This window comes from Cherax quadricarinatus, chromosome 59, assembly GCF_038502225.1.
Source record: "Cherax quadricarinatus isolate ZL_2023a chromosome 59, ASM3850222v1, whole genome shotgun sequence".
NCBI lineage: Eukaryota > Metazoa > Arthropoda > Malacostraca > Decapoda > Parastacidae > Cherax > Cherax quadricarinatus.
The window spans coordinates 22,556,168-22,581,401 of NC_091350.1; the positions used below are offsets into that span (position 1 = coordinate 22,556,168).

General features: G+C 44.2%; 1 protein-coding gene across 1 annotated transcript in view; it reads right to left on the reverse strand.

Moving 5' to 3' along the window:
* Positions 1 to 273: 273 nt before the first annotated feature.
* The window catches only part of LOC128698838 (carbohydrate sulfotransferase 11-like), a 174,656-nt gene continuing 149,695 nt past the window's right edge, over positions 274 to 25,234 (reverse strand). Inside the window, exon 8 of the mRNA XM_070097817.1 lies at positions 274 to 3,441. Within this exon, the coding sequence (XP_069953918.1) occupies positions 3,248 to 3,441 (194 nt within the window). The 3' untranslated portion in view covers positions 274 to 3,247. The remainder of the gene's footprint in view (positions 3,442 to 25,234) is intronic.

Sequence of the window (25,234 nt, forward strand, 5' to 3'; positions counted from 1 at the left end):
TCAAATGCTTTTGCAAAGTCTGTGTATATTACATCTGCATTCTGATTTTCTTCCAGTGCATCCAAGGCCATGTCATAGTGATCCAGTAGTTGTGAGAGGCAGGAGCGACCTGCCCTGAACCCATGTTGCCCTGGATTGTGCAGATTTTGGGAATCCAGGTTATTTGCAATCCTGCTTCTTAGCACTCTTTCAAAGATTTTTATGATGTGGGACGTCAGAGCTATTGGTCTATAGTTCTTAGCTAATGCTTTGCTGCCACCTTTATGGAGCGGGGCTATATCCGTTGTTTTAAATGACTGTGGAATTTCACCCATGTCCAAGCTCCTCCTCCATAGTGTACTTAGGGCACGCGAGAGGGGTTTCTTGCAGTTCTTAATGAAAACAGAGTTCCACGAGTCTGGGCCCGGGGCTGAGTGCATAGGCATGTTGTCAATGGCTTTTTCGAAATCTATCGGAGTTAGGGTAATGTCGGAAATCTGGCATACATTTATGGAGTTTTGAGGCTCATTCATGAAGAAATCATTTGGGTCGTCGATCCTCAGACCGATTAGTGGTTCACTAAACACAGAGTAGTACTGGGATTTCAATATTTCACTCATTTCCTTGTTGTCGTCTGTGTAAGTCCCATCCCATCCCTGTTACTCTTACAATCCCGCTACTAAAGACTGCCCCATCAAAAAGAAATTTTTTTCAAACTGTGGGAGAGAAAGACATGATTTCATATCCTGCACCACCACCACCACTGCCTCAGCATCCCCCAACATGCCTTAACTGCGCGGGTAATCATCATACTCTTGCAGAGAGTGCCCACTATGAAAGAAATCGTATCTAGGAAAATCCAAGAAGACCTTAAGAAGAACAACTTAAAATCTCAGACCTATTTCACCATTATGAAATAGATTCTCCAAGCACACAACAGACACCTTCCAGCAACTCCCTTTTCCATTTCCCGACGGTGCTCGCTTCAGGGTGCTGTACTGCATGGTGTATGCACACCTTTCAAATGCAGCAAACCCTGGTACATTTAACTCTCCTGTCAAGGAATTCTTCCGACTATACGACATGCTTAGCTTCAATTTTCCTGACCCCTTCCCCCCTTCACCTTCAGCTGACTTCCTCAAGATCAATCCCAGCATCGTTAACGTCACTGCAGCTGCAGACACTTCACCCGCCTCTGCCCAAGAAAACATTCTTGAACCATCTCCAGCTACCAATATTAACAACTACACATCTGACTCGAAACCAGTTGATAAGCCACCAACAAATCTCACCACTGCGCCAGACCAATCACAACCTCGTCTGCAGCCTCAATACCTAACAAGAATTCACAATCTTCCTAGGAACAGGAAAAGGAAAAATACCCCCGATGTGAAAATGGAAGGGGTTGGAAAGACATAATATTCTACATAACTGAATCTTACAAGGTAATGTACTGCGAAGAACTGCACCGTAGTACACTTCAAAATGGAACTGTCAAGTTTGCCTGCATCCAAGAGCTATGTACAACTGATGAACTGTTTGAATTTATTGAAATAATCAACGTAAACAAAGTTAAAATAGCTCACGTCTCCAAACCAGCCTTCAAGAATATAAAAAATGGCTCCTTACAGAGAAAATGCCGAAATCGTGGTTTGTCACAACCATCACTATGCAAATAAGCTACCTTCCTGTGTGATGCCTGCCGCCCAGTACCACATCACCAAGACACACTCAAGGCTACATCAGAAACCTCCACCTGTTACCATGTGACCTGAGCTCCCGCCAGACGCCCAGTTAATCACCATCACACGCTCGACACCTGTCAGCAAACACTGCCTGCCTCTCTGCTAGTTCTAAATCGCCCTTGCAACTTTATGCTCCTGGGTTGTGCCCAGGCTCTTTATCAACAACTGAAGACACTCCTCTCCAACACTGGTCTTCGCCTGTCCCCGCTTCCCTCACCCACTTGTTGGGAGCATCCTATCCTATCCATGATTTCCTGTTAAAAATATGATAGTCTATTACGGTCAAACTGGGAAAAGCCTTGAACTAAGATTACATCAGCATAAATATAGAATTAGAAGTGGACAAGTCTAATGCTCAGTTTATTCATGTGAGAGATTTTAACCAACCAATTGATTTTCAAAAGGCCGAGAGAGTTGTATCAACAGGTGTATGGCGGAAAGAAATAGTTGAATCAATCTTCATAAAAAATAGTATTGATTTTAATATGAGTATTAGTTTAGGGTTACACAACTTAGATTCATTTATACTTAATAAAATTTGGGAAGAATTTAAGCTATGTTTGACAGGTCCTTAACACTCCCACCTGCATCATACTGGGACTACTGAAATGTCATATGTGAGGTGATATCTCAGCCTTATAAGTCTTCCGCTGTTCTGTTATTTTTACAGGTCCTTGATAATGTGAGAAATCATGGAAGTGCTTGGGAGTTACACTAATTTTTCACAGTGGTTGTTTTGCATATAATTCTTATTTGAGTGAAGGTATTTTTAAATTTATTTTCTTTTGCAAGTGTATATTAAAATTAAACGATGCATTAAAATATATCCCGTTCACAAATCATTAAGGAACTCGTAATAACGCTATTTGAAGTGCACTGGTGTGTTAGTGTACTTTTTGGAAGAGTTTGCAGACTTGTAAACAACAACGATCGTTGTGCTAAACAAGTCATTCGTAATTAAATGTTGCATTATCTCTGTTATAGTTAGTCTCTGTTATAGTTAGTCTCTGTTATAGTTAGTCTCTGTTATAGTTAGTCTCTGTTATAGTTAGTCTCTGTTATAGTTAGTCTCTGTTATAGTTAGTCTCTGTTATAGTTAGTCTCTGTTATAGTTAGTCTCTGTTATAGTTAGTCTCTGTTATAGTTAGTCTCTGTTATAGTTAGTCTCTGTTATAGTTAGTCTCTGTTATAGTTAGTCTCTGTTATAGTTAGTCTCTGTTATAGTTAGTCTCTGTTATAGTTAGTCTCTGTTATAGTTAGTCTCTGTTATAGTTAGTCTGAGAATCACGAAGTTATAATTTTTCACAGTTGATGAATTATATTAACTAAATTTTATGTGAGGAAAATTCGGTTGGGTAGGATAAGAAATATTTGCATCGTGTTCACTCAACCATGGTTTGATGTTGCAAAATTAATCAGTGAAGTATATGCCATATTACCTCACAAAAAAAGAAAAAGAAAGATGTCATTTTCTTAAGGGCAGTTCGCTTTGTTTGGCCGATACTGCCTAAAATGCATAACATTTATACATTATAACGAACGCAGGTGAGATACTCTTGCACATCATATTCGAAGAGAAGAATATCGTATCTATAGAGGCTGACGAGTTGCTGCATCTGTTTGTTGGAGAGTTGACATAGATAGTGGCGAGCCAGGTCAATAGTAGCTATCTCGGGCGACCTGTTCACCATCCTCGGTAATACCATCCCTTCGATACCTGCCGGAAACATCTTTCGTCATTCCTGATATACACAGTGATACATATGTTTTGTTTAAGGATACAGTATCCTTAAAACACAGCTGCTGACAACGAAAAATTATAGCATAATTTGTCAAGAAAATAAATTCAATGACTATCGATTTATATATATATATATATATATATATATATATATATATATATATATAAACAACGAACTCAACAACAGTAATTTATGTGTTAAGAAATCTTACATATGGAGTATTGTGACTGTATTTATCTGGAGTTTACCTGGAGAGAGTTCCCGGCCCGGTCTGTGACCAGGCCTCCTTAGGTCAGTGTCCCACACCAGTCGACTAACACCCAGGTACTCATTTTACTGATGGGGAACATAGACAACAGGTGGAAAGAAACACGTCCAATGTTTCTACTCTGGCTGGGAATCGAACCCAGGCCCTCACCGTGTGAAGCGAGAGCGTTAACCACCAGGCCACCAAGAATTAGCATTAATTTCAACAAGACACTTTCTAAAACTTTTCATGAAGTTTGTCACTTTAAATGGAAATTCAACAACACCATCACACTCAACCAAACACTACCACACTCAACCAAACACTACCACACTCAACCAAACACTACCACACTCAACCAAACACTACCACACTCTACCAAACACTACCACACTCAACCAAACACTACCACACTCAACCAAACACTACCACACTCAACCAAACACTACCACACTCAACCAAACACTACCACACTCTACCAAACACTACCACACTCAACCAAACACTACCACACTCAACCAAACACTACCACTCTCAACCAAACACTACCACACTCTACCAAACACTACCAGACTCAACCAAACACTACCACACTCAACCAAACACTACCACACTCAACCAAACACTACCATACTCAACAAAACACTACCACCCTCAACCAAACACTACCACACTCAACCAAACACTACCACACTCAACTAAACACTACCACACTCTACCAAACACTACCACACTCAACCAAACACTACCACACTCAACCAAACACTACCACACTCAACCAAACACTACCACACTCAACCAAACACTACCACACTCAACCAAACACTACCACACTCAACCAAACACTATCACACTCAACCAAACACTACCACACTCAACCAAACACTATCACACTCAACCAAACACTACCACACTCAACCAAACACTATCACACTCAACCAAACACTATCACACTCAACCAAACACTACCACACTCAACCAAACACTATCACACTCAACCAAACACTACCACACTCAACCAAACACTACTGCACTCAACCAAACACTACCACACTCAACCAAACACTACCACACTCAACCAAACACTACCACACTCTACCAAACACTACCACACTCAACCAAACACTACCACACTCAACCAAACACTACCACACTCTACCAAACACTGCCACACTCAACCAAACACTACCACACTCAACCAAACACTACCACACTCAACCAAACACTACCACACTCAACCAAACACTACCACACTCAACCAAACACTACCACACTCAACCAAACACTACCACACTCAACCAAACACTACCACACTTAACCAAACACTACCACACTCAACCAAACACTACCACACTCAACCAAACACTACCACACTCTACCAAACACTACCACACTCAACCAAACACTACCACACTCAACCAAACACTACCACACTCTACCAAACACTGCCACACTCAACCAAACACTACCACACTCAACCGAACACTACCACACTCAACCAAACACTACCACACTCAACCAAACACTACCACACTCAACCAAACACTACCACACTCAACCAAACACTACCACACTCAACCAAACACTACCACACTTAACCAAACACTACCACACTCAACCAAACACTATCACACTCAACCAAACACTACCACAATCAACCAAACACTACCACACTCAACCAAACACTACCACACTCAACCAAACACTACCACCCTCAACCAAACACTACCACAATCAACCAAACACAATCACACTCAACCAAACACTACCACACTCAACCAAACACTACCACACTCAACCAAACACTACCACACTCAACCAAGCACAACCACACTCAACCAAACACTACCACACTCAACCAAACACTACCACACTCAACCAAACACTATCACACTCAACCAAACACTACGACACTCAACCAAACACTACCACACTCAACCAAACACTACCACACTCAACCAAGCACTACCACACTCAACCAAGCACTACCACACTCAACCAAACATTATCACACAGCCAAACACTACCACAATCAACCAAACACTATCACACTCAACCAAAAACTGCCACCCTCAACCAAACACTACCACAATCAACCAAACACTATCACACTCAAGCAAACACTACCACATTCAACCAAACTCTACAACACTCAACCAAACACTACAACACTCAACGAAACACTACCACACTCAACCAAGCACAACCACACTCAACCAAACACTACCACACTCAACCAAACACTACAAAACTCAACCAAACACTACCACACTCAACCAAACACTACCACACTCAACCAAACACTACCACACTCAACCAAACACTACCACTCTCAATCAAACACTACCACACTCACCCAAACACTACCACACTCAACCAAACACTATCTCACTCAACCAAACACTACCACACTCAACCAAACACTACCACACTCAACCAAACACTACCACACTCAACGAAACACTACCACACTCAACCAAACACTACCACACTCAACCAAACACTACCACACTCAACCAGACACTACCACACTCAACCAAACACTACCACATTCAATGAAACACTGCCACACTTAACCAAACACTAACGCACTTAACAAGACACTACCACTCAACAAAACACTACCACACTCAACCAAACACTACCACACTCAACCAAACACTACCACACTCAACCAAACACTATTACGCTCAACAAAACACTACCACATTCAGCCAAACACTACCACACTCAACCAAACACTACCACACTCAACCAAACACTACCACACTCAACCAAGCACTACCACACTCAACCTAAGACTACCACACTCAGCGAAACACTACCACACTCAACCAAACACTACCACACTCAACCTAAGACTACCACACTCAGCCAAACATTACCACACTCAGCCAAACACTGCCACACTCAACCAAACAATACCACACTCAACCAAACACTACCACACTCAACCAAACACTACCACACTTAACCAAACACTACCACACTCAAACAAACGCTACCACACTTAACCAAATACTACTACACTTAACCAAATACTACCACACTCAACAAAACACTACCACACTCAACCAAATACTACCACACTCAACCAAATACTACCACACTCAACCAAACACTACCACACTCAACCAAACACTACCACACTCAACCAAACACTACCTCACTCAACCAAACACTACCACATGCAACCAAACACAACCACACTTAACCAAACACTACCACACTTAACCAAACGCTACCACACTCAACCAAACACCATCATACTTAACGAAACAGTACCATACTTAACTAAACACTACCACACTTAACCAAACACTACCATACTCAGTCAAACATTGCCACACTCAACCAAACATTACCATACTTAACCAAACACTACCACACTCAACCAAACACTACCACACTCAACCAAACACTACCACACTCAACCAAACACTACCACACTCAGCCAAACACTACCATACTCAACCAAACACTACCACACTCTACCAAACACTACCACAGTCAACCAAACACTACCACACTCACACAAACACTACCACACTCAACCAAACACTACCACACTCAACCAAACACTACCACACTCAACCAAAAACCACCACGCTCAGCCAAACACTACCACACTCATCCAAACACTACCACACTCAACCAAACACTACCTCACTCAACCAAACACTACCACGTGCAACCAAACACAACCACACTTAACCAAACACTACCACACTTAACCAAACGCTACCACACTCAACCAAACACTATCACACTCAACCAAACACTACCACACTCAACCAAACACTATCACACTCAACCAAACACTACCACACTCAACCAAACACTACCACACTCAACCAAACACTACCACACTCAACCAAACACTACCACACTCAACCAAACACTACCACACTCTACCAAACACTACCACACTCAACCAAACACTACCACACTCAACCAAACACTACCACACTCTACCAAACACTGCCACACTCAACCAAACACTACCACACTCAACCAAACACTACCACACTCAACCAAACACTACCACACTCAACCAAACACTACCACACTCAACCAAACACTACCACACTCAACCAAACACTACCACACTCAACCAAACACTACCACACTTAACCAAACACTACCACACTCAACCAAACACTATCACACTCAACCAAACACTACCACAATCAACCAAACACTACCACACTCAACCAAACACTACCACACTCAACCAAACACTACCACCCTCAACCAAACACTACCACAATCAACCAAACACTATCACACTCAACCAAACACTACCACACTCAACCAAACACTACCACACTCAACCAAACACTACAACTCTCAACCAAGCACAACCACACTCAACCAAACACTACCACACTCAACCAAACACTACCACACTCAACCAAACACTATCACACTCAACCAAACACTACCACACTCAACCAAACACTACCACACTCAACCAAACACTACCACACTCAACCAAGCACTACCACACTCAACCAAGCACTACCACACTCAACCAAACATTATCACACAGCCAAACACTACCACAATCAACCAAACACTATCACACTCAACCAAAAACTGTCACCCTCAACCAAACACTACCACAATCAACCAAACACTATCACACTCAAGCAAACACTACCACATTCAACCAAACTCTACCACACTCAACCAAACACTACCACACTCAACCAAACACTACAACACTCAACGAAACACTACCACTCTCAACCAAGCACAACCACACTCAACCAAACACTACCACACTCAACCAAACACTACCAAACTCAACCAAACACTACCACACTCAACCAAACACTACCACACCCAACCAAACACTACCACACTCAACCAAACACTACCACTCTCAATCAAACACTACCACACTCACCCAAACACTACCACAATCAACCAAACACTATCTCACTCAACCAAACACTACCACACTCAACCAAACACTACCACACTCAACCAAACACTACCACACTCAACGAAACACTACCACACTCAACCAAACACTACCACACTCAACCAAACACTACCACACTCAACCAGACACTACCACACTCAACCAAACACTACCACACTCAATGAAACACTGCCACACTTAACCAAACACTAACGCACTTAACAAGACACTACCACTCAACAAAACACTACCACACTCAACCAAACACTACCACACTCAACCAAACTCTACCACACTCAACCAAACACTATCACGCTCAACCAAACACTACCACATTCAGCCAAGCACTACCACACTCAACCGAACACTGCCACACTCAACCAAACACTACCACACTCAACCAAACACTGCCACACTCAACCTAAGACTACCACACTCAGCCAAACATTACCACACTCAGCCAAACACTGCCACACTCAACCAAACAATACCACACTCAACCAAACACTACCACACTCAACCAAACACTACCACACTTAACCAAACACTACCACACTCAACCAAACGCTACCACATTTAACCAAACACTACTACACTTAACCAAATACTACCACACTCAACCAAACACTACCACACTCAACCAAATACTACCACACTCAACCAAATACTACCACACTCAACCAAACACTACCACACTCAACCAAACACTACCACACTCAACCAAACACTACCTCACTCAACCAAACACTACCACATGCAACCAAACACAACCACACTTAACCAAACACTACCACACTTAACCAAGCGCTACCACACTCAACCAAACACCATCACACTTAACTGAACACTACCATACTTAACTAAACACTACCACACTTAACCAAACACTACCATACTCAGTCAAACATTGCCACACTCAACCAAACATTACCATACTTAACCAAACACTACCACACTCAACCAAACACTACCACACTCAACCAAACACTACCACACTCAACCAAACACTACCACACTCAGCCAAACACTACCATACTCAACCAAACACTACCACACTCAACCAAACACTACCACACTCAACCAAACACTACCACACTCACACAAACACTACCACACTCAACCAAACACTACCACACTCAACCAAACACTACCACACTCAACCAAAAACCACCACGCTCAGCCAAACACTACCACACTCATCCAAACACTACCACACTCAACCAAACACTACAAACTCAGCCGAACACTATCACACTCAGCCAAACACTACCACACACAACCAAACACTACCAAACTCAACCAAACACCACCACACTCAGCCAAACACTACCACACTCAACCAAACACTACCACACTCAACCAAACACTACCACACTCAACCAAAAACCACCACGCTCAGCCAAACACTACCACACTTATCCAAACATTGCCACACTCAACCAAACACTACAAACTCAGCCAAATACTATCACACTCAACCAAACACTACCACACACAACCAAACACTACCAAACTCAACCAAACACCACCACACTCAGCCAAACACTACCACACTCAACCAAACACTGCGACACTCAACCAAACTCAACCACACTTACCCAAACACTACCACACTTAACCAAACACTACCACACTCAGCCAAACACTACCACACTTAAGCAAACACTACCACACTTAACCAAACACTACCACGCTCAGCCAAACACTACCACACTTAAGCAAACACTACCACACTTAACCAAACATTACCACGCTCAGCCAAACACTACCACACTTAAGCAAACACTACCACACTTAACCAAACACTACCACGCTCAACCAAACACTACCACACTCAAAGAAACACTACCACAGTCAACCAAGCACTACCACACTCAACAAAACACTACCACACTCAGCCAAACACTACCAAACTTAACCAAACACTACCAAACTTGACCAAACACTATCAAACTCAACCAAACACTACCAAACTTAACTAAACACTACTAAACTCAATCAAACACTACCAGATTCAACCAAACACTTCCAAACTCACTCACGAAATACAACACGCAGCTACGTACCATCACACTCAACTAAGCATTAACGCATACCTACACCCTACCACATTGAAATAAACACTACACTCAACCACACATTACAACACTCAAAAATACACTAATACACTCAACTGCACACTACCTCCTCTTCAAGGGTGGCTCATTGTGGTGGCAAAGAGGTTATTGGTCTGAGGAATAGGACATTTTGGTCTTCTTCCTCAGCCCGAACATAATAACTCCCAGTCCTCCCTTCCCTATCCCATCCTCCTTATTAACCTTTTTTCCCCTTTCCTCCCCCCTCCCAACCCTCTCCCTCTTTTCCCATCCCATTTCTGGCCTTGGGGTCCTCCCCTCTGTCATTACGGTTTCTAGGTAGGGGAGGCATGCTGGGGGTTCATCCCACTTCGGGAGGTCCCTCGGGGGTGGTGTGGTGTGCCGTGGAATCTGAATTGTCTGAAGGTGCCCTACTTCCTTCCCAGATTTCCAAGAAGTGGGCGGGGTGCCCTTCAGATAATGGGTGTATCTCCCGAAGCTGCCTGTCAGTTCTGGGAGGTGGCAGCCTGTCGGTTTCTGGGAGGTGGCAGCCTGTCAGTTCTGGGAGGTGGCAGCCTGTCGGTTCATGGGAGGTGGCAACCTGTCAGTTCTTGGAGGTGGCAGCCTGTCGCTTCTGGGAGGTGGCAGCCAAAAGAGGTATGCTTTGTGGAGGATTTCCAACCACCCTTTCTTTTGTCTGCCGAGATTGGTAGATGTGAGGCTGCTATTCCGGAGTGCTGGTTTACTGGCGTGAAGGGTAGAGTATGGCACGGGTTCCACACTGCATCTTCACTGCCAGTGGGCTCGAGGCCCTCTCAGATGAGGGGATGAGCTTCTGGCCCTTCCATGCCTCCTAGTGACTGTCCCTCCACTGTCTCTCTTTTTTTTTCCTTCCTTCTCTCTTTTTTTCCTAAAATAACAAGAAAGGAGATAACACAGAAGAGGCACCTTTATTATGGAGTCTTAGCTCAGTGAAACCCTTCTTTCTCCCAGGCCCCATTGTGATCCCACACCCTGTTCTGACCCGGCTTCATTATTGGATCATTTTCAAGACTCTTCTCATACCCCTGTACCTTTGGCCAGTGATGCTCCGTCACTTGCTCCAAGTACTGAGGCGCCACCCATTTCTGCTCATGCCACTGCTTCTTGCATGCCTTTAACAATGCGTCTGGCTTCCCCAAATATGGTATAATGGTTTTTGGATCGCACACCTCCCTCAGGTCAGACCGCCTGTAGTACTATTCCTAAACATTCAAGACAACCTACTGACGACAGTTCTTTGATGTCTGTTAAAAAAACAACCTACACGACACTCACTTCCTTTGTGTACCGGGTTTACAAGTATGCAATGGACTAAATTCTTTTCCTTACAAACAACGTCTCAAACTGATTATCTTTCTGGTCATGGAATTGGTAAAGCTCTTTTACAGCACACTGGCCAAAATATATCCTTCCACACTCTTCGAAGTGGTGCACATGTCATAACAGTTCAGAAATTCAGAAGAAGCTAGTGCTCTCTCCCATATCACTTCCATAGATAACATACCAGTCACCGTTTGTAAACACGATACTCTCAATTCTTGCAGTGGTACTGTGGTCTTACCACATACCATTGCACAGAGTGATTTTTTGTCTTGTGGTGATATTTTAGAAAGATAACATACCAGTCACCGTTTGTAAACACGATACTCTCAATTCTTACAGTGGTACTGTGGTCTTATCACATACCATTGTACAGAATGATTTTTTGTCTTACGGCGATATTTTAGAACAATTAACCCTTTAGGACCTTCCTGTTCTTAAGGTAGATGCATATATCCTGCCTGCTAGCGGGCAGAGGCGCTTTTCTAGTAACATCACCTGCTTAACCTTCAAGTGCCATCAACTTCCGTCCTCTGTTTACATTGCAGGCCATCGTCTAGAGGTCCATAAAGTAGTCCCCACTCCCCAACCATGTCATAATTGCTGGCATTTCGGACACCCTGCTAAATACTGCAGATCCGCGGTGGAATGTCCAGTCTGCGGTGCAGCAGATCATTCTAATACATCTTGTAGTCTTCCCCCTCTTGTCTCAGTTGCAATGAATGTCATTCTTCTTTTTCATGCCTTTGTCAAGTCTATTGTAATGAACGAGAGATCCAGTATCTTAAGGAGTGTGAGGGCCTTACTTACACTATGGCTGTCTTTCAGCTCTGCCTTCAGGGAAAACTTCCTCGTGTCCCTTGTGTCCCTTATGCTCGAGTAGCCTGGAGCCTCCAACCTCGATGCCCCTCCCACCTCCCAATCCCTTTGCGACCATGTCTTCCGGGGTCACCCCTGTTTCAAATTCTTTTGCTGTTTTATCCTCTGAAACTCTTAACCTCCGCACCTCTTCCTCCTTCTACTTCCTCACCTTGCTCACTCACTTCTCAGTCTACGAGACTTCGCAGACCTACACTTTCTTCGCGTCTATCACCTGTAAAGTTGAATTTATCTTCTACCTCAGGGCCTAGTTCTCATCCCCTTTCCAACTCTCACACCAAGGTAGAGGTTCACCCCCCCTCGTGTAGTCTCCTCTTCTCCTGTTTCCCCCACCCCATCTTCTTCCATAGTTACCTTCCAACCCAATGTAGGACTCTTCTGCCCACACCAACATATCTCTCCAGGTTCATACTCCCCACCCTCCTCAGACCTCTTTGGTTGCCTCCATAGTTAGTCTGACCTCTACTTGCTCTACCTCTCCTGCCGAGACGTTAGATGCTGATAAATTAGACACATATACAACTCTTGGGAATCTTCATTGAGGAAACGTTTCGCCACACAGTGGCTTCATCAATCCATACGAAGGAGAAACTTGAAGAACAGGAGGAGAATGAGGTAATCAGTCCCTCAACCTTGAGTCGATGTGTTCAGTCCATCAATCTTGAACAGAATACGGCATATCAGCGGAGAAGCAGCTTATAAACCGTATGGCAGGAGAGGTGCAGCAGTCATAGGTCGTGTCACATTTGTTCAATGTGGAAGTAGGTCGTGCCCAAGAATTAGGCAAGCGAAGAATACCTAAGTATTAAGATCCCAAGAAGTTGCAGTGTCTGACAGATTTGTAGATGAATGGTTCAGAGAACCGACATGTTGATAAATTAGACACATATACAACTCTTGGGAATCTTCATTGAGGAAACGTTTCGCCACACAGTGGCTTCATCAGTCCATACGAAGGAGAAACTTGAAGAACAGGAGGAAAATGAGGTAATCAGTCCCTCAACCTTGAGTCGATGTGTTCAGTCCATCAATCTTGAACAGAATACGGCATATCAGCGGAGAAGCAGCTTATAAACCGTATGGCAGGAGAGGTGCAGCAGTCATAGGTCGTGTCACATTTGTTCAATGTGGAAGTAGGTCGTGCCCAAGAATTAGGCAAGCGAAGATTGCAATGAAGATTCCCAAGAGTTGTATATGTGTCTAATTTATCAACATGTCGGTTCTCTGAACCATTCATCTACAAATCTGTCAGACACTGCAACTTCTTGGGATCTTATTACTTAGGTATTCTTCGCTTGCCTAATTCTTGGGCACGACCTACTTCCACATTGAACAAATGTGACACGACCTATGACTGCTGCACCTCTCCTGCCATACGGTTTATAAGCTGCTTCTCCGCTGATATGCCGTATTCTGTTCAAGATTGATGGACTGAACACATCGACTCAAGGTTGAGGGACTGATTACCTCATTCTCCTCCTGTTCTTCAAGTTTCTCCTTCTTATGGACTGATGAAGCCACTGTGTGGCGAAACGTTTCCTCAATGAAGATTCCCAAGAGTTGTATATGTGTCTAATTTATCAACATGTCGGTTCTCTGAACCATTCATCTACACGTTAGATGCTGTCTCCAGCTATGTTGCGGAGACGACACCCTCGATGGACACCAACGCGCCTCCTTCTGCCCCTTCTTTTTCACAACCCTCTCAACAATCTTTTCCTCCACAGCATTCTGATTCCTCCTTGCTTACACACTTACCGTTACCCCCCACACGTTGACTTTACTGATCCTCAAAGCCCATAGGTTTTATCGTTTCTTATTGTTGCCATTTTTATTTCTGTACATAATGTCTTTTTTACAAGGGAATATTCGTGGCCTCGGGGGCAACTCCAAGTATTGTTCTCCCAGTTGGGTTACAAGAGCCCAAAATTCGTTATGCTATCATTCGCACCACCTTGGGCTATGTGCTGTTACAGTTTTCCGATGCTTTTCCTGATGAATCATTTAATGAAAGCGGGCTTTTTGTGCATGTTGATATACTGTATCAACAAGTTTTTGTTCGTTCTCTGCTTCATTATACTGCAGCTCATATTTATTTACACAAATGGTATACAGTTTGTTTTCTATATATTTCTCCCTCCCGTGCATTCTGTATCTCAGATATCGCATTTTTAATTTCTTCTCTACAGCTGCCTATCTTGTTGTTGGGTGATTTTAACTCTCACCTTCACCTGTGGGGAGGGTCCCACTGTGACTCTTGTGGTGATCAGTTGGAGACTCTTCTCGCTTCTCATCCTCTTCATGTTTTAAATACAGGTACTTCTACCCATTTTGACTCTCGCACTCAGTCTCTCTCCTGCATTGATCTTTCTATCTGTTCCTCGTCAATTGCACTTGATTTTGCTTGGTCTATTCTTCCAGATTTGCATGACAGTGATCACTTTCCTATTCTTCTTACTTCTACTATATATGCCCGACTGCTTCATAGCCCTTGTTGACAATTTGCACGAGCAGCTTGGGACTTATACTCTCATCTTACCACCTATTGTGAGGACCTCCTTTCGTTCTCTATTGATGAACTGGTACACCAATTTTCGACCTTAGTTTTAACTGCAGAAGCACATTCTCTCCCCCAAACCTCAGGGAGGCATTCTCAGACATGTGTATCTTGGTGGTCTCCTGCATGCGCCCATGCGGTGCATTTGAAACATGCGGTGTGAGGCCATTATCTATATAATCGTATTTCAGAGTGTCTGTTGGATTTTAAGTGGGCAAGGGCAGTTGCTCGCCGCATCATACGCGACGCTAAATACACTTGTTGACGAGACTACGTGTCTACCAGTACCTCGTCTTCCCCTATGTGTGCGATTTGGAAAAAGGTCTGGAAGTTGTGTGGCAAGTACACTCCGGACCCAGCTCCCATTGTGCGGGTTGTTGGAGTTAATGTCGCAGAACCTCTAGAAGTTGGCACGAAAATCGGGAACTATCTTGTCCGTATCTCCCAGGGGCTTCACCTTTGTCCCTTATTTCTTGTGACTAAGCCTGCCAAAGAGCAATTGCCCTTAGATTTCTCCTCTGACGGAATGGAGCCGTATAACGTACCTTTTACTCTCCTAGAATTAGAGTCCACACTTTCCGTTTGCCGGCCATCAGCAACAGGACCTGATGATATCCATATCAGTATGCTACAACATCTCCAATCGACGGTCCTTCCTGTTCTTTTATGCCTTTTCAATCTTATTTGGGAGTGAGGGGTTCTCCCTCAACAATTGAGAACCGCTATTGTACCACCGTTTCGCAAAGGGCTCTGGTGGCCTGGTGGCTAACGCTCTCGCTTCACACGGCGAGGGTCTGGGTTCGATTCCCAGCCAGAGTAGAAACATTGGACGCGTTTCTTTCCACCTGTTGTCTATGTTCCCCATCAGTAAAATGGGTACCTGGGTGTTAGTCGACTGGTGTGGGTCGCATCCTGGGACACTGACCTAATTTGCCCGAAATGCGGAGCATAACAAGGGACTTTCTATATAGTAGTATGTCATTGTTGTCAGCTAGGACTGTATACCTTGTACATGTACTTGTAGTAAATAAAGATATTATTATTATTATCCTGGCAACTCGGGGCATGATACCTCTCACTATCGTCCCACTGCCTAGACCAGTATAGTCTGCAAGGTGATGGAACGTTTGGTAAATATGTGATGAATGGTTTTGAAAACCGACAAGTTGAAGAAATGAGACACTTATGCAAAATATGGGAATCTTTACTGAAGAAACTTTTCACCACACAGTGGCTTCATCAGTCCAATACAAAGTGTCTGACAGATGTCAGACACTGCAACATCATGGGATCTTTGTACAAAGACTTCAACGCTTGTCCAACCTTTGGACGATGACCTACTTACACTAGTGGCAGGTTCCACTGTGATCCCGCCTCCTCCTGCTTCGCCTCACGTGACTGCAGTATATAAGCCACCTCTCTGGCTTTATGCTGTACTTCCTACAAGAGTGATGGACTGAACACATCGATTCCAGGCAGAGGGACTGAACACCTCAAACTCCTCCGCTCCTTACCCATTTCTACTTTGTATTGAACTGATGAAGCCACTGTGTGGCGAAACGTTTCTTCAATAAACATTCCCATATGTTCCATAAGTGTCTCAATTGGTAAATAGACATCTGATGTGGTTCTTGGAGACTCACTATAGTTTTTCCCCTCGTCAATATGGCTTTAGCAAGGGCCACTCTACTTTAGACCCCCTGCTCCACTTAGGTACGTATATTCGAAATGCCCTTGCTAACAAACACTCCGTCCTAGCAGTCTTTTTTGATCTAGAGAAGGTATTTGACACCACTTGGAGGTATAACATCTACCAAACTTCCTTGCTGCTTTCTTATCCGACAGACATTCTCAGGTCCATGTTGGTGCCTCGTTTTCCTCAGACTTTGTACAAGATGAGGGAGTCCCACAAGGTTGTGTCCTTAGCACTACCCTTTTTCTCTTAGCTATAAATGACCTACCTTCTGTTCTTTCTTCGCATATTTGGTCGTCACTTTATGTGGATGACTTCGCTATAGTTTTAAGCAGGCGCTGACTGTCGCCTGGTAGCGGCCTCTCTTCAAGATGCGATTGCCTGAGTTTCCCATTGGGCCACTTCTCGTTGATTTAAATTTTCTAGTACAAAAACCTTTACTAGACATCCTCTTTTTCCAGATATTCCATTGTATTTACACGGCTCACGTATTCCAGAATGTGATATGGTCAAGTTTCATGGCCTTCTCTTCGATCGCCGGTTGACATGGAAACCTCACATTTCCTCTTTGAAGGAAGCTTGCCATGGTCGGCTGAACCTCCTTAAAATTCTTGCGCATCATTTATGGGGAGCAGATCGTCGGACTCTCCTACATTTGCAGTCCACCCTAGTCTTGTCCAAGCTGGATTATGGCGACCAAGTCTGTTCTGTAGCTTCTCCTACCACATTCTCAAGTCCATGTTGGTGCCTCGCTTTCCTCAGACTTTGTACAAGATGAGGGAGTCCTACAAGGTTGTGTCCTTAGCACTACCCTTTTTCTCTTAGCTATAAATAACCTACCTTCCGTTCTTTCTTCGCATATTTGGTCGTCACTTTATGTGGATGATTTTGCTATAGCTTACTCAGGCGCTGACTGTCACCTAGTAGCAGCGTTCTTTCAGGATGTGATTGACCGAGTTTCCCATTGGACCACTTCTCATGGCATTAAATTTTCTAGTACGAAAACCAGATTCATTACCTTCACTAGACGTCCGCTTGTCCCAGATACACGGTTCACGTATTCCGGAATGTGATACGGTCACGTTTTTGGCCTGCTCTTTGATCGCCGGTTGACATGGAGACCTTACATTTCTTCTTTAAAGGCAACTTGCCACGGTCGGCTGAATCTCCTTAAAGTTCTTGCGCATCATTCATGGGGAGCAGATCGTCGCACTCTCCTCCGTTTGCAGTCCACTCTAGTCTTGCCCAGGCTGGATTATGGTAACCAAGTCTATTCTGCGGCCTCTCCCACAACTCTTTCTAAGTTAGAGCCCATTCATCATCAAGGTCTCCGTTTATGCTTTAGTGCGTTTCGTTCATCCCCTGTTGAAAGTCTCTATGCAGAGGCGAATATTCCTTCCTAAGCTGATCGTCGTGATGCTCATTGTCTTCGTTATTTTGTCCACGCTCATGATCTTCGTGTAGGAACCCACTGTTTGTTCGACGCCCCTGGCTACTCCATTTTCTCTTCATCTTCACTCTGGTCTTCTCTTCAGTTGCCCCCCTGTACATAGTTTAGCGCCTGCCTTTTCCCTTCCCCCTTGGGAAGTTCCGACAGTTCATGTCTGTTCTCCCCCACTAACGTGCGCCAAAGCTTTCTTACCTACTCCTGCTACTCGCTCTCTTATTCTCGAGTACTTCTGGTCACATGCTCATGCCATCGCTGTTTCTACAGATGGTTCTAAATCTTCTGATGGTGTTGGGTTCTCGGCAGTATTCCCTGATGAAGTTGTCCGAGGCCACTTGTTAGACTCAGCTAGTATTTTTGCTGCTGAGTTGTATGCCATCCTCATAGCACTTCTGCGCATTACATATATGTCTCCTTCGACGTTTGTGATAATTTTGGATTCCCTCAGTGCTTTACAAGCCATTAAACAATTTGATTCCCATCATCCATTTATCCTTCGTATTCAACGGTGGTTACACTATGTGGCTAGCAAAAAATAAGGATGTCGTTTTCTGCTTGGTCTCTCGTCTAGGTCGTCGACGGTCACAGCTGTCCAGGTGAATGTTAATACCCGCCGCAAATTTCTGCGTATCCTCTCCTGTAATAGCTTCCACCTGTTCTTGTTGAGCTGTTGTCTAGTCCTTCTGGTATTGTCTTGTCCTTCTGTTCTTGTCTTTTCATTTTGTTGTTGTCTGGTAATTTTGATGTTGTCCTGTCCTTCTGTTATTTTCTTGTCCTGTAATTGTCTGGTTCCTTAGTTGTGTCTTGTTCTTCTGTTGTTGTCTGGTCATTGTGTTGTGTTATCTCGTCCTTCTGTTGTTGTCTGGTAATTGTGTTGTGTTATCATGTACTTGTGTTGCTGTCTTGCCCTTGTGTTGTTGCCCTGTCCTTGCGTTGCTGACCTGTCCTTGTGTTGTTGTCCTCTCCTTGTGTTGTTAACCTGTCCTTGTGTTGTTGTCCTGTCCTTGTGTTGTTGTCCTGTCATTGTGTTGTTGTCCTGTCCTTGTGTTGTTGTCCTGTCCTTGTGTTGTTAACCTGTCCTAGTGTTGTTGTCCTGTCCTTGTGTTGTTGACCTGTCCTTGTGTTGTTGTCCTGTCATTGTGTTGTTGTCCTGTCCTTGTGTTGTTGTCCTGTCCTTGTGTTGTTGACCTGTCCTTGTGTTGTTGTCCTGTCCTTGTGTTGTTGTCCTGTCCTTGTGTTGTTGTCCTGTCCTTGTGTTGTTGTCCTGTCCTTGTGTTGTTGTCCTGTCCTTGTGTTGTTGACCTGTCCTTGTGTTGTTGTCCTCTCCTTGTGTTGTAATGTTATCCCGTTCCTTCTATTGTGTTGTTGTCATTTTCCATTGTTGTCGTAGCATTGAGTTGTGTAATCCTCGTGTGGGGTGGGACTTCTTACCTCGGGGAAGTGGTGAATGGTGAATATCCGATGGGACAAGGTTGGACACCTGAATTCATGGACATGAGTGAGGTATTCATAACTTAATGATCTTCTTTTCAGAACTTCAAGACTTCAAGAACATCAAGACCTTCAAAAAATTAAGAAAACTTTCACTACCAGTCCATCACTCTCACTTCCAGTCCATCACTCTCACTACCAGTCCATCACTCTCACTTCCAGTCCATCACTCTCACTTCCAGTCCATCACGCTCACTTCCAGTCCATCACCCTCACCATCAGTCCATCACCCTCACTTCCAGTCCATCACCCTCACTACCAGTCCATCACCCTCACTACCAGTCCATCACCCTCACCACCAGTCCTTCACCCTCACCACTAGTTCATCACTCTCATTACCAGTCCATCACCCTCACCACCAGTTCATCACTCTCATTACCAGTCCATCACCCTCACCACCAGTCCATCACCCTCACCACCAGTCCATCACCCTCACCACCAGTCCATCACCCTCACCACCAGTTCATCACTCTCATTACCAGTCCATCATCCTCACCACCAGTCCATCACCCTCACCACCAGTCCATCACCCTCACCACCAGTTCATCACCCTCATTACCAGTCCATCATCCTCACCACCAGTTCATCACTCTCATTACCAGTCCATCACCCTCACCACCAGTTCATCACTCTCATTACCAGTCCATCACCCTCACTACCAGTCCATCACCCTCACCATCAGTCCATCACCCTCACTTCCAGTCCATCACCCTCACCACCAGTCCATCACCCTCACCACCAGTCCATCACCCTCACCAACAGTCCATCACCCTCACAACCAGTCCATCACCCTCACCACCAGTCCATCACTCTCACCACCAGTCCATCATCCTCACCACCAGTCCACCAGTGGCACTAATTGACAAGGACAGTAATAGGTTTAGTGGAATAACAGAAAGGAGCAGGAAGGGTAAAGAGAGAGGAGGGTCATTAAATATTTATTACGCAAATAGTCGCAGTGCTAGGAATAAGATGGACGAGTTGAGACTAGTTGCTAGTGCAGGTAACATAGATGTATTTGCCATTACTGAGACGTGGTTTAATTCAAAAAGTCGGGACATGCCTGCAGAATGTCACATTCAGGGTTTCAAATTGTTCCAAGTAGATAGAAGTATCGGGAAGGGGGGTGGGGTGGCATTGTATGTCCGAGATCGCTTGAACTGTTGCATAAAAACGGGTATTAAGTCTGAAGTAACACATACAGAGTCTGTTTGGATAGAATTTTCAGAGGGGCATGAAAAATTAATTTTAGGTGTGATATACCGTCCCCCAAATTTAGATAGGGACCAGGGGAGACTACTATGGGAGGAAATTGTTAGGGCCACAAGGCACGATAATGTAGTAATTCTAGGAGACTTTAACTTTAGTCATATTGATTGGAATTTCTTGACTGGGAATTTAGAATCATACGATTTCTTAGAAGTAGTTCAGGATTGTTTTTTGAAGCAGTTTGTGACAGAACCTACAAGGGGTAATAACCTGCTTGACTTAGTTCTGGCAAACAATGAATCCCTTGTTAATAATTTAGAAGTTTCAGAGTAACTGGGTGCTAGCGACCACAAATCAATTACATTTAGAATTGAATGGAAGTATGATAGTAGGGATAACTCAGTAACAGTCCCAGATTTTCGCTTAGCAGATTACGATGGGCTTAGAGAACACTTATCATCTGTTGACTGGGGTAACGAAGAGAGCTATCAATATGACAGTTTTCTGAACACAATACATGCTGCTCAAAGAACGTTTATCCCTTATAAGGAAATTAGATCAAATAGAAATGACCCAAAATGGATGAATAATGGGCTGAAATATCTACTAGGGCATAAGAAAGGAATTTATAGGCGTATCAAAAGAGGCGAGGGTCATCTTATGAATCAGTATATTGACATTAAGAGGGACATTAAAAAGGGGATAAGAAAAGCTAAAAGGGACTTTGAAATTAAAGTTGCTAGGGATTCTAAAACTAACCCAAAAAGTTTTTTCCAGGTCTATAGAACAAAAGTCAGAGATAAGATAGGTCCCATTAAAAATAACTATGGGCATCTTACTGACAAAGAGAATGAAATGTGCTCGATTTTAAATAATTATTTTCTCTCGGTTTTTACACAGGAAGACACTAATAATATTCCGGTAATTAATTTTTATAGTGGATCAGAAGATAAATTATGTAACATCACAGCCACTAGTGAAATGGTTGTGAAGCAGATAGACCGACTGAAGCAAAATAAGTCACCGGGTCCTGATGAGGTTTTTTCAAGGGTTCTTAAGGAATGCAAAATGGAAGTCTGTGAACCATTAACTAATATTTTTAATTTATCTCTTCAAACAGGTGTAGTGTCTGATATGTGGAAGATGGCTAATGTAATTCCTATTTTTAAAACAGGGGACAAGTCGTTACCGTCAAATTACCGCCCAATAAGCCTGACCTCAATTGTAGGCAAATTACTAGAGTCAATTATAGCTGAGATTATAAGAAGCCATCTCGATAAGCATAGCTTGATTAATGATACTCAGCATGGATTCACAAGAGGCCGGTCTTGTCTAACTAATTTATTAACTTTCTTCAGTAAAGCTTTTGAGGCTGTTGACCACGATAAAGAATTTGATATTGTTTACTTAGATTTTAGTAAGGCATTTGATAGAGTTCCGCACCAAAGACTGTTGAAGAAAGTAGCAGCTCATGGCATTGGGGGAAGGGTGCTCTCGTGGATCGAATCATGGCTCACAGACAGGAAGCAGAGAGTGTCCATAAATGGGGTTAAATCCGAGTGGGGATCAGTAACAAGTGGGGTTCCACAGGGATCAGTCTTGGGCCCGTTGTTGTTTATAATATATATCAATGATCTTGATGAAGGAATTACTAGTGATATGAGCAAATTCGCCGATGACACGAAGATAGGTAGGATAATTGATTCAAACGTAGATGTTAGGGAACTTCAGGAGGATTTAGACAAACTCCACTCTTGGTCAGAAAAGTGGCAGATGCAGTTCAATGTAGATAAATGCAAGGTTCTGAAGCTCGGGAGTGTCCATAACCCTAGCACTTATAAGTTAAATAATGTAGAACTTAGCCATACAGATTGCGAAAAGGACTTGGGGGTTATGGTAAGCAGCAACCTTAAACCAAGACAGCAATGCCTAAGCGTACGTAATAAGGCAAATAGATTACTGGGATTTATATCAAGAAGTGTAAGCAACAGAAGTGCAGAGGTCATACTGCAGCTTTATACATCATTAGTAAGGCCTCACCTAGATTATGCAGCTCAATTCTGGTCTCCATATTACAGAATGGACATAAACTCGTTAGAAAACATTCAACGTAGGATGACTAAATTAATACATAGCATTAGAAATCTTCCTTATGAAGAAAGATTGAAGACTCTTAAGTTACATTCACTTGTTAGACGAAGAATGAGGGGAGACCTGATCGAAGTGTACAAGTGGAAGATAGGTATTAATAAAGGGGATATTAACAAGGTCTTGAGGATATCTCTCCAAGAGAGAACCCGCAGTAATGGATTTAAATTAGATAAGTTTAGATTTAGAAAGGACATAGGAAAGTATTGGTTTGGAAATAGGGTAGTTGATGAGTGGAACAGTCTACCTAGTTGGGTTATTGAGGCTGGGACTTTGGGTAGTTTCAAATTTAGGTTGGATAAGTACATGAGTGGGAGGGGTTGGATTTGAGAGGGACTTGCACATCGGAGCTTGTTTCTTGGGTGGCATTGAAAATTGGGTTGGTCAAATGTTGTTAGTGGGATGAATTGTAAAGGACCTGCCTAGTATGGGCCAACAGGCCTGCTGCAGTGTTCCTCCTTTCTTATGTTCTTATGTTCTAATCATCCTCACCACCAGTCCATCATCCTCACCACCAGTCCATCACTCTCACCACCAGTCCATCACCCTCACCACCAGTCCATCACCCTCACCACCAGTCCATCACTCTCACCACCAGTCCATCACCCTCACCACCAGTCCATCACCCTCACCACCAGTCCATCATCCTCACCACCAGTCCATCATCCTCACCACCAGTCCATCACCCTCACCACCAGTCCATCACTCTCACCACCAGTCCATCACTCTCACCACCAGTCCATCACCCTCACCACCAGTCCATCACTCTCACCACCAGTCCATCATCCTCACCACCAGTCCATCATCCTCACCACCAGTTCATCACTCTCATTACCAGTCCATCACCCTCACCACCAGTCCATCACCCTCACCACCAGTCCATCACTCTCACCACCAGTCCATCACCCTCACCACCAGTCCATCACTCTCACCACCAGTCCATCACCCTCACCACCAGTCCATCACCCTCACCACCAGTCCATCACTCTCACCACCAGTCCATCACCCTCACCACCAGTCCATCACCCTCACCACCAGTCCATCACCCTCACCACCAGTCCATCACTCTCACCACCAGTCCATCACCCTCACCACCAGTCCATCACCCTCACCACCAGTCCATCACTCTCACCACCAGTCCATCACACTCACCACCAGTCCATCACCCTCACCACCAGTCCATCATCCTCACCACCAGTCCATCATCCTCACCACCAGTCCATCACCCTCACCACCAGTCCATCACTCTCACCACCAGTCCATCACCCTCACCACCAGTCCATCACCCTCACCACCAGTCCATCACTCTCACCACCAGTCCATCACCCTCACCACCAGTCCATCACTCTAACCACCAGTCCATCACCCTCACCACCAGTCCATCACTCTCACCACCAGTCCTTCACCCTCACCACCAGTCCATCACTCTCACCACCAGTCCATCACCCTCACCACCAGTCCATCACCCTCACCACCAGTCCATCACCCTCACCACCAGTCCATCACCCTCACCACCAGTCCATCACCCTCACCACCAGTCCATCACCCTCACCACCAGTCCATCACCCTCACTACCAGTCCATCACCCTCACCACCAGTCCATCACCCTCACCACCAGTTCATCACTCTCACCACCAGTCCATCGCCCTCACCACCAGTCCATCACCCTCACTACCAGTCCATCACCCTCACCACCAGTCCATCACCCTCACCACCAGTTCATCACTCTC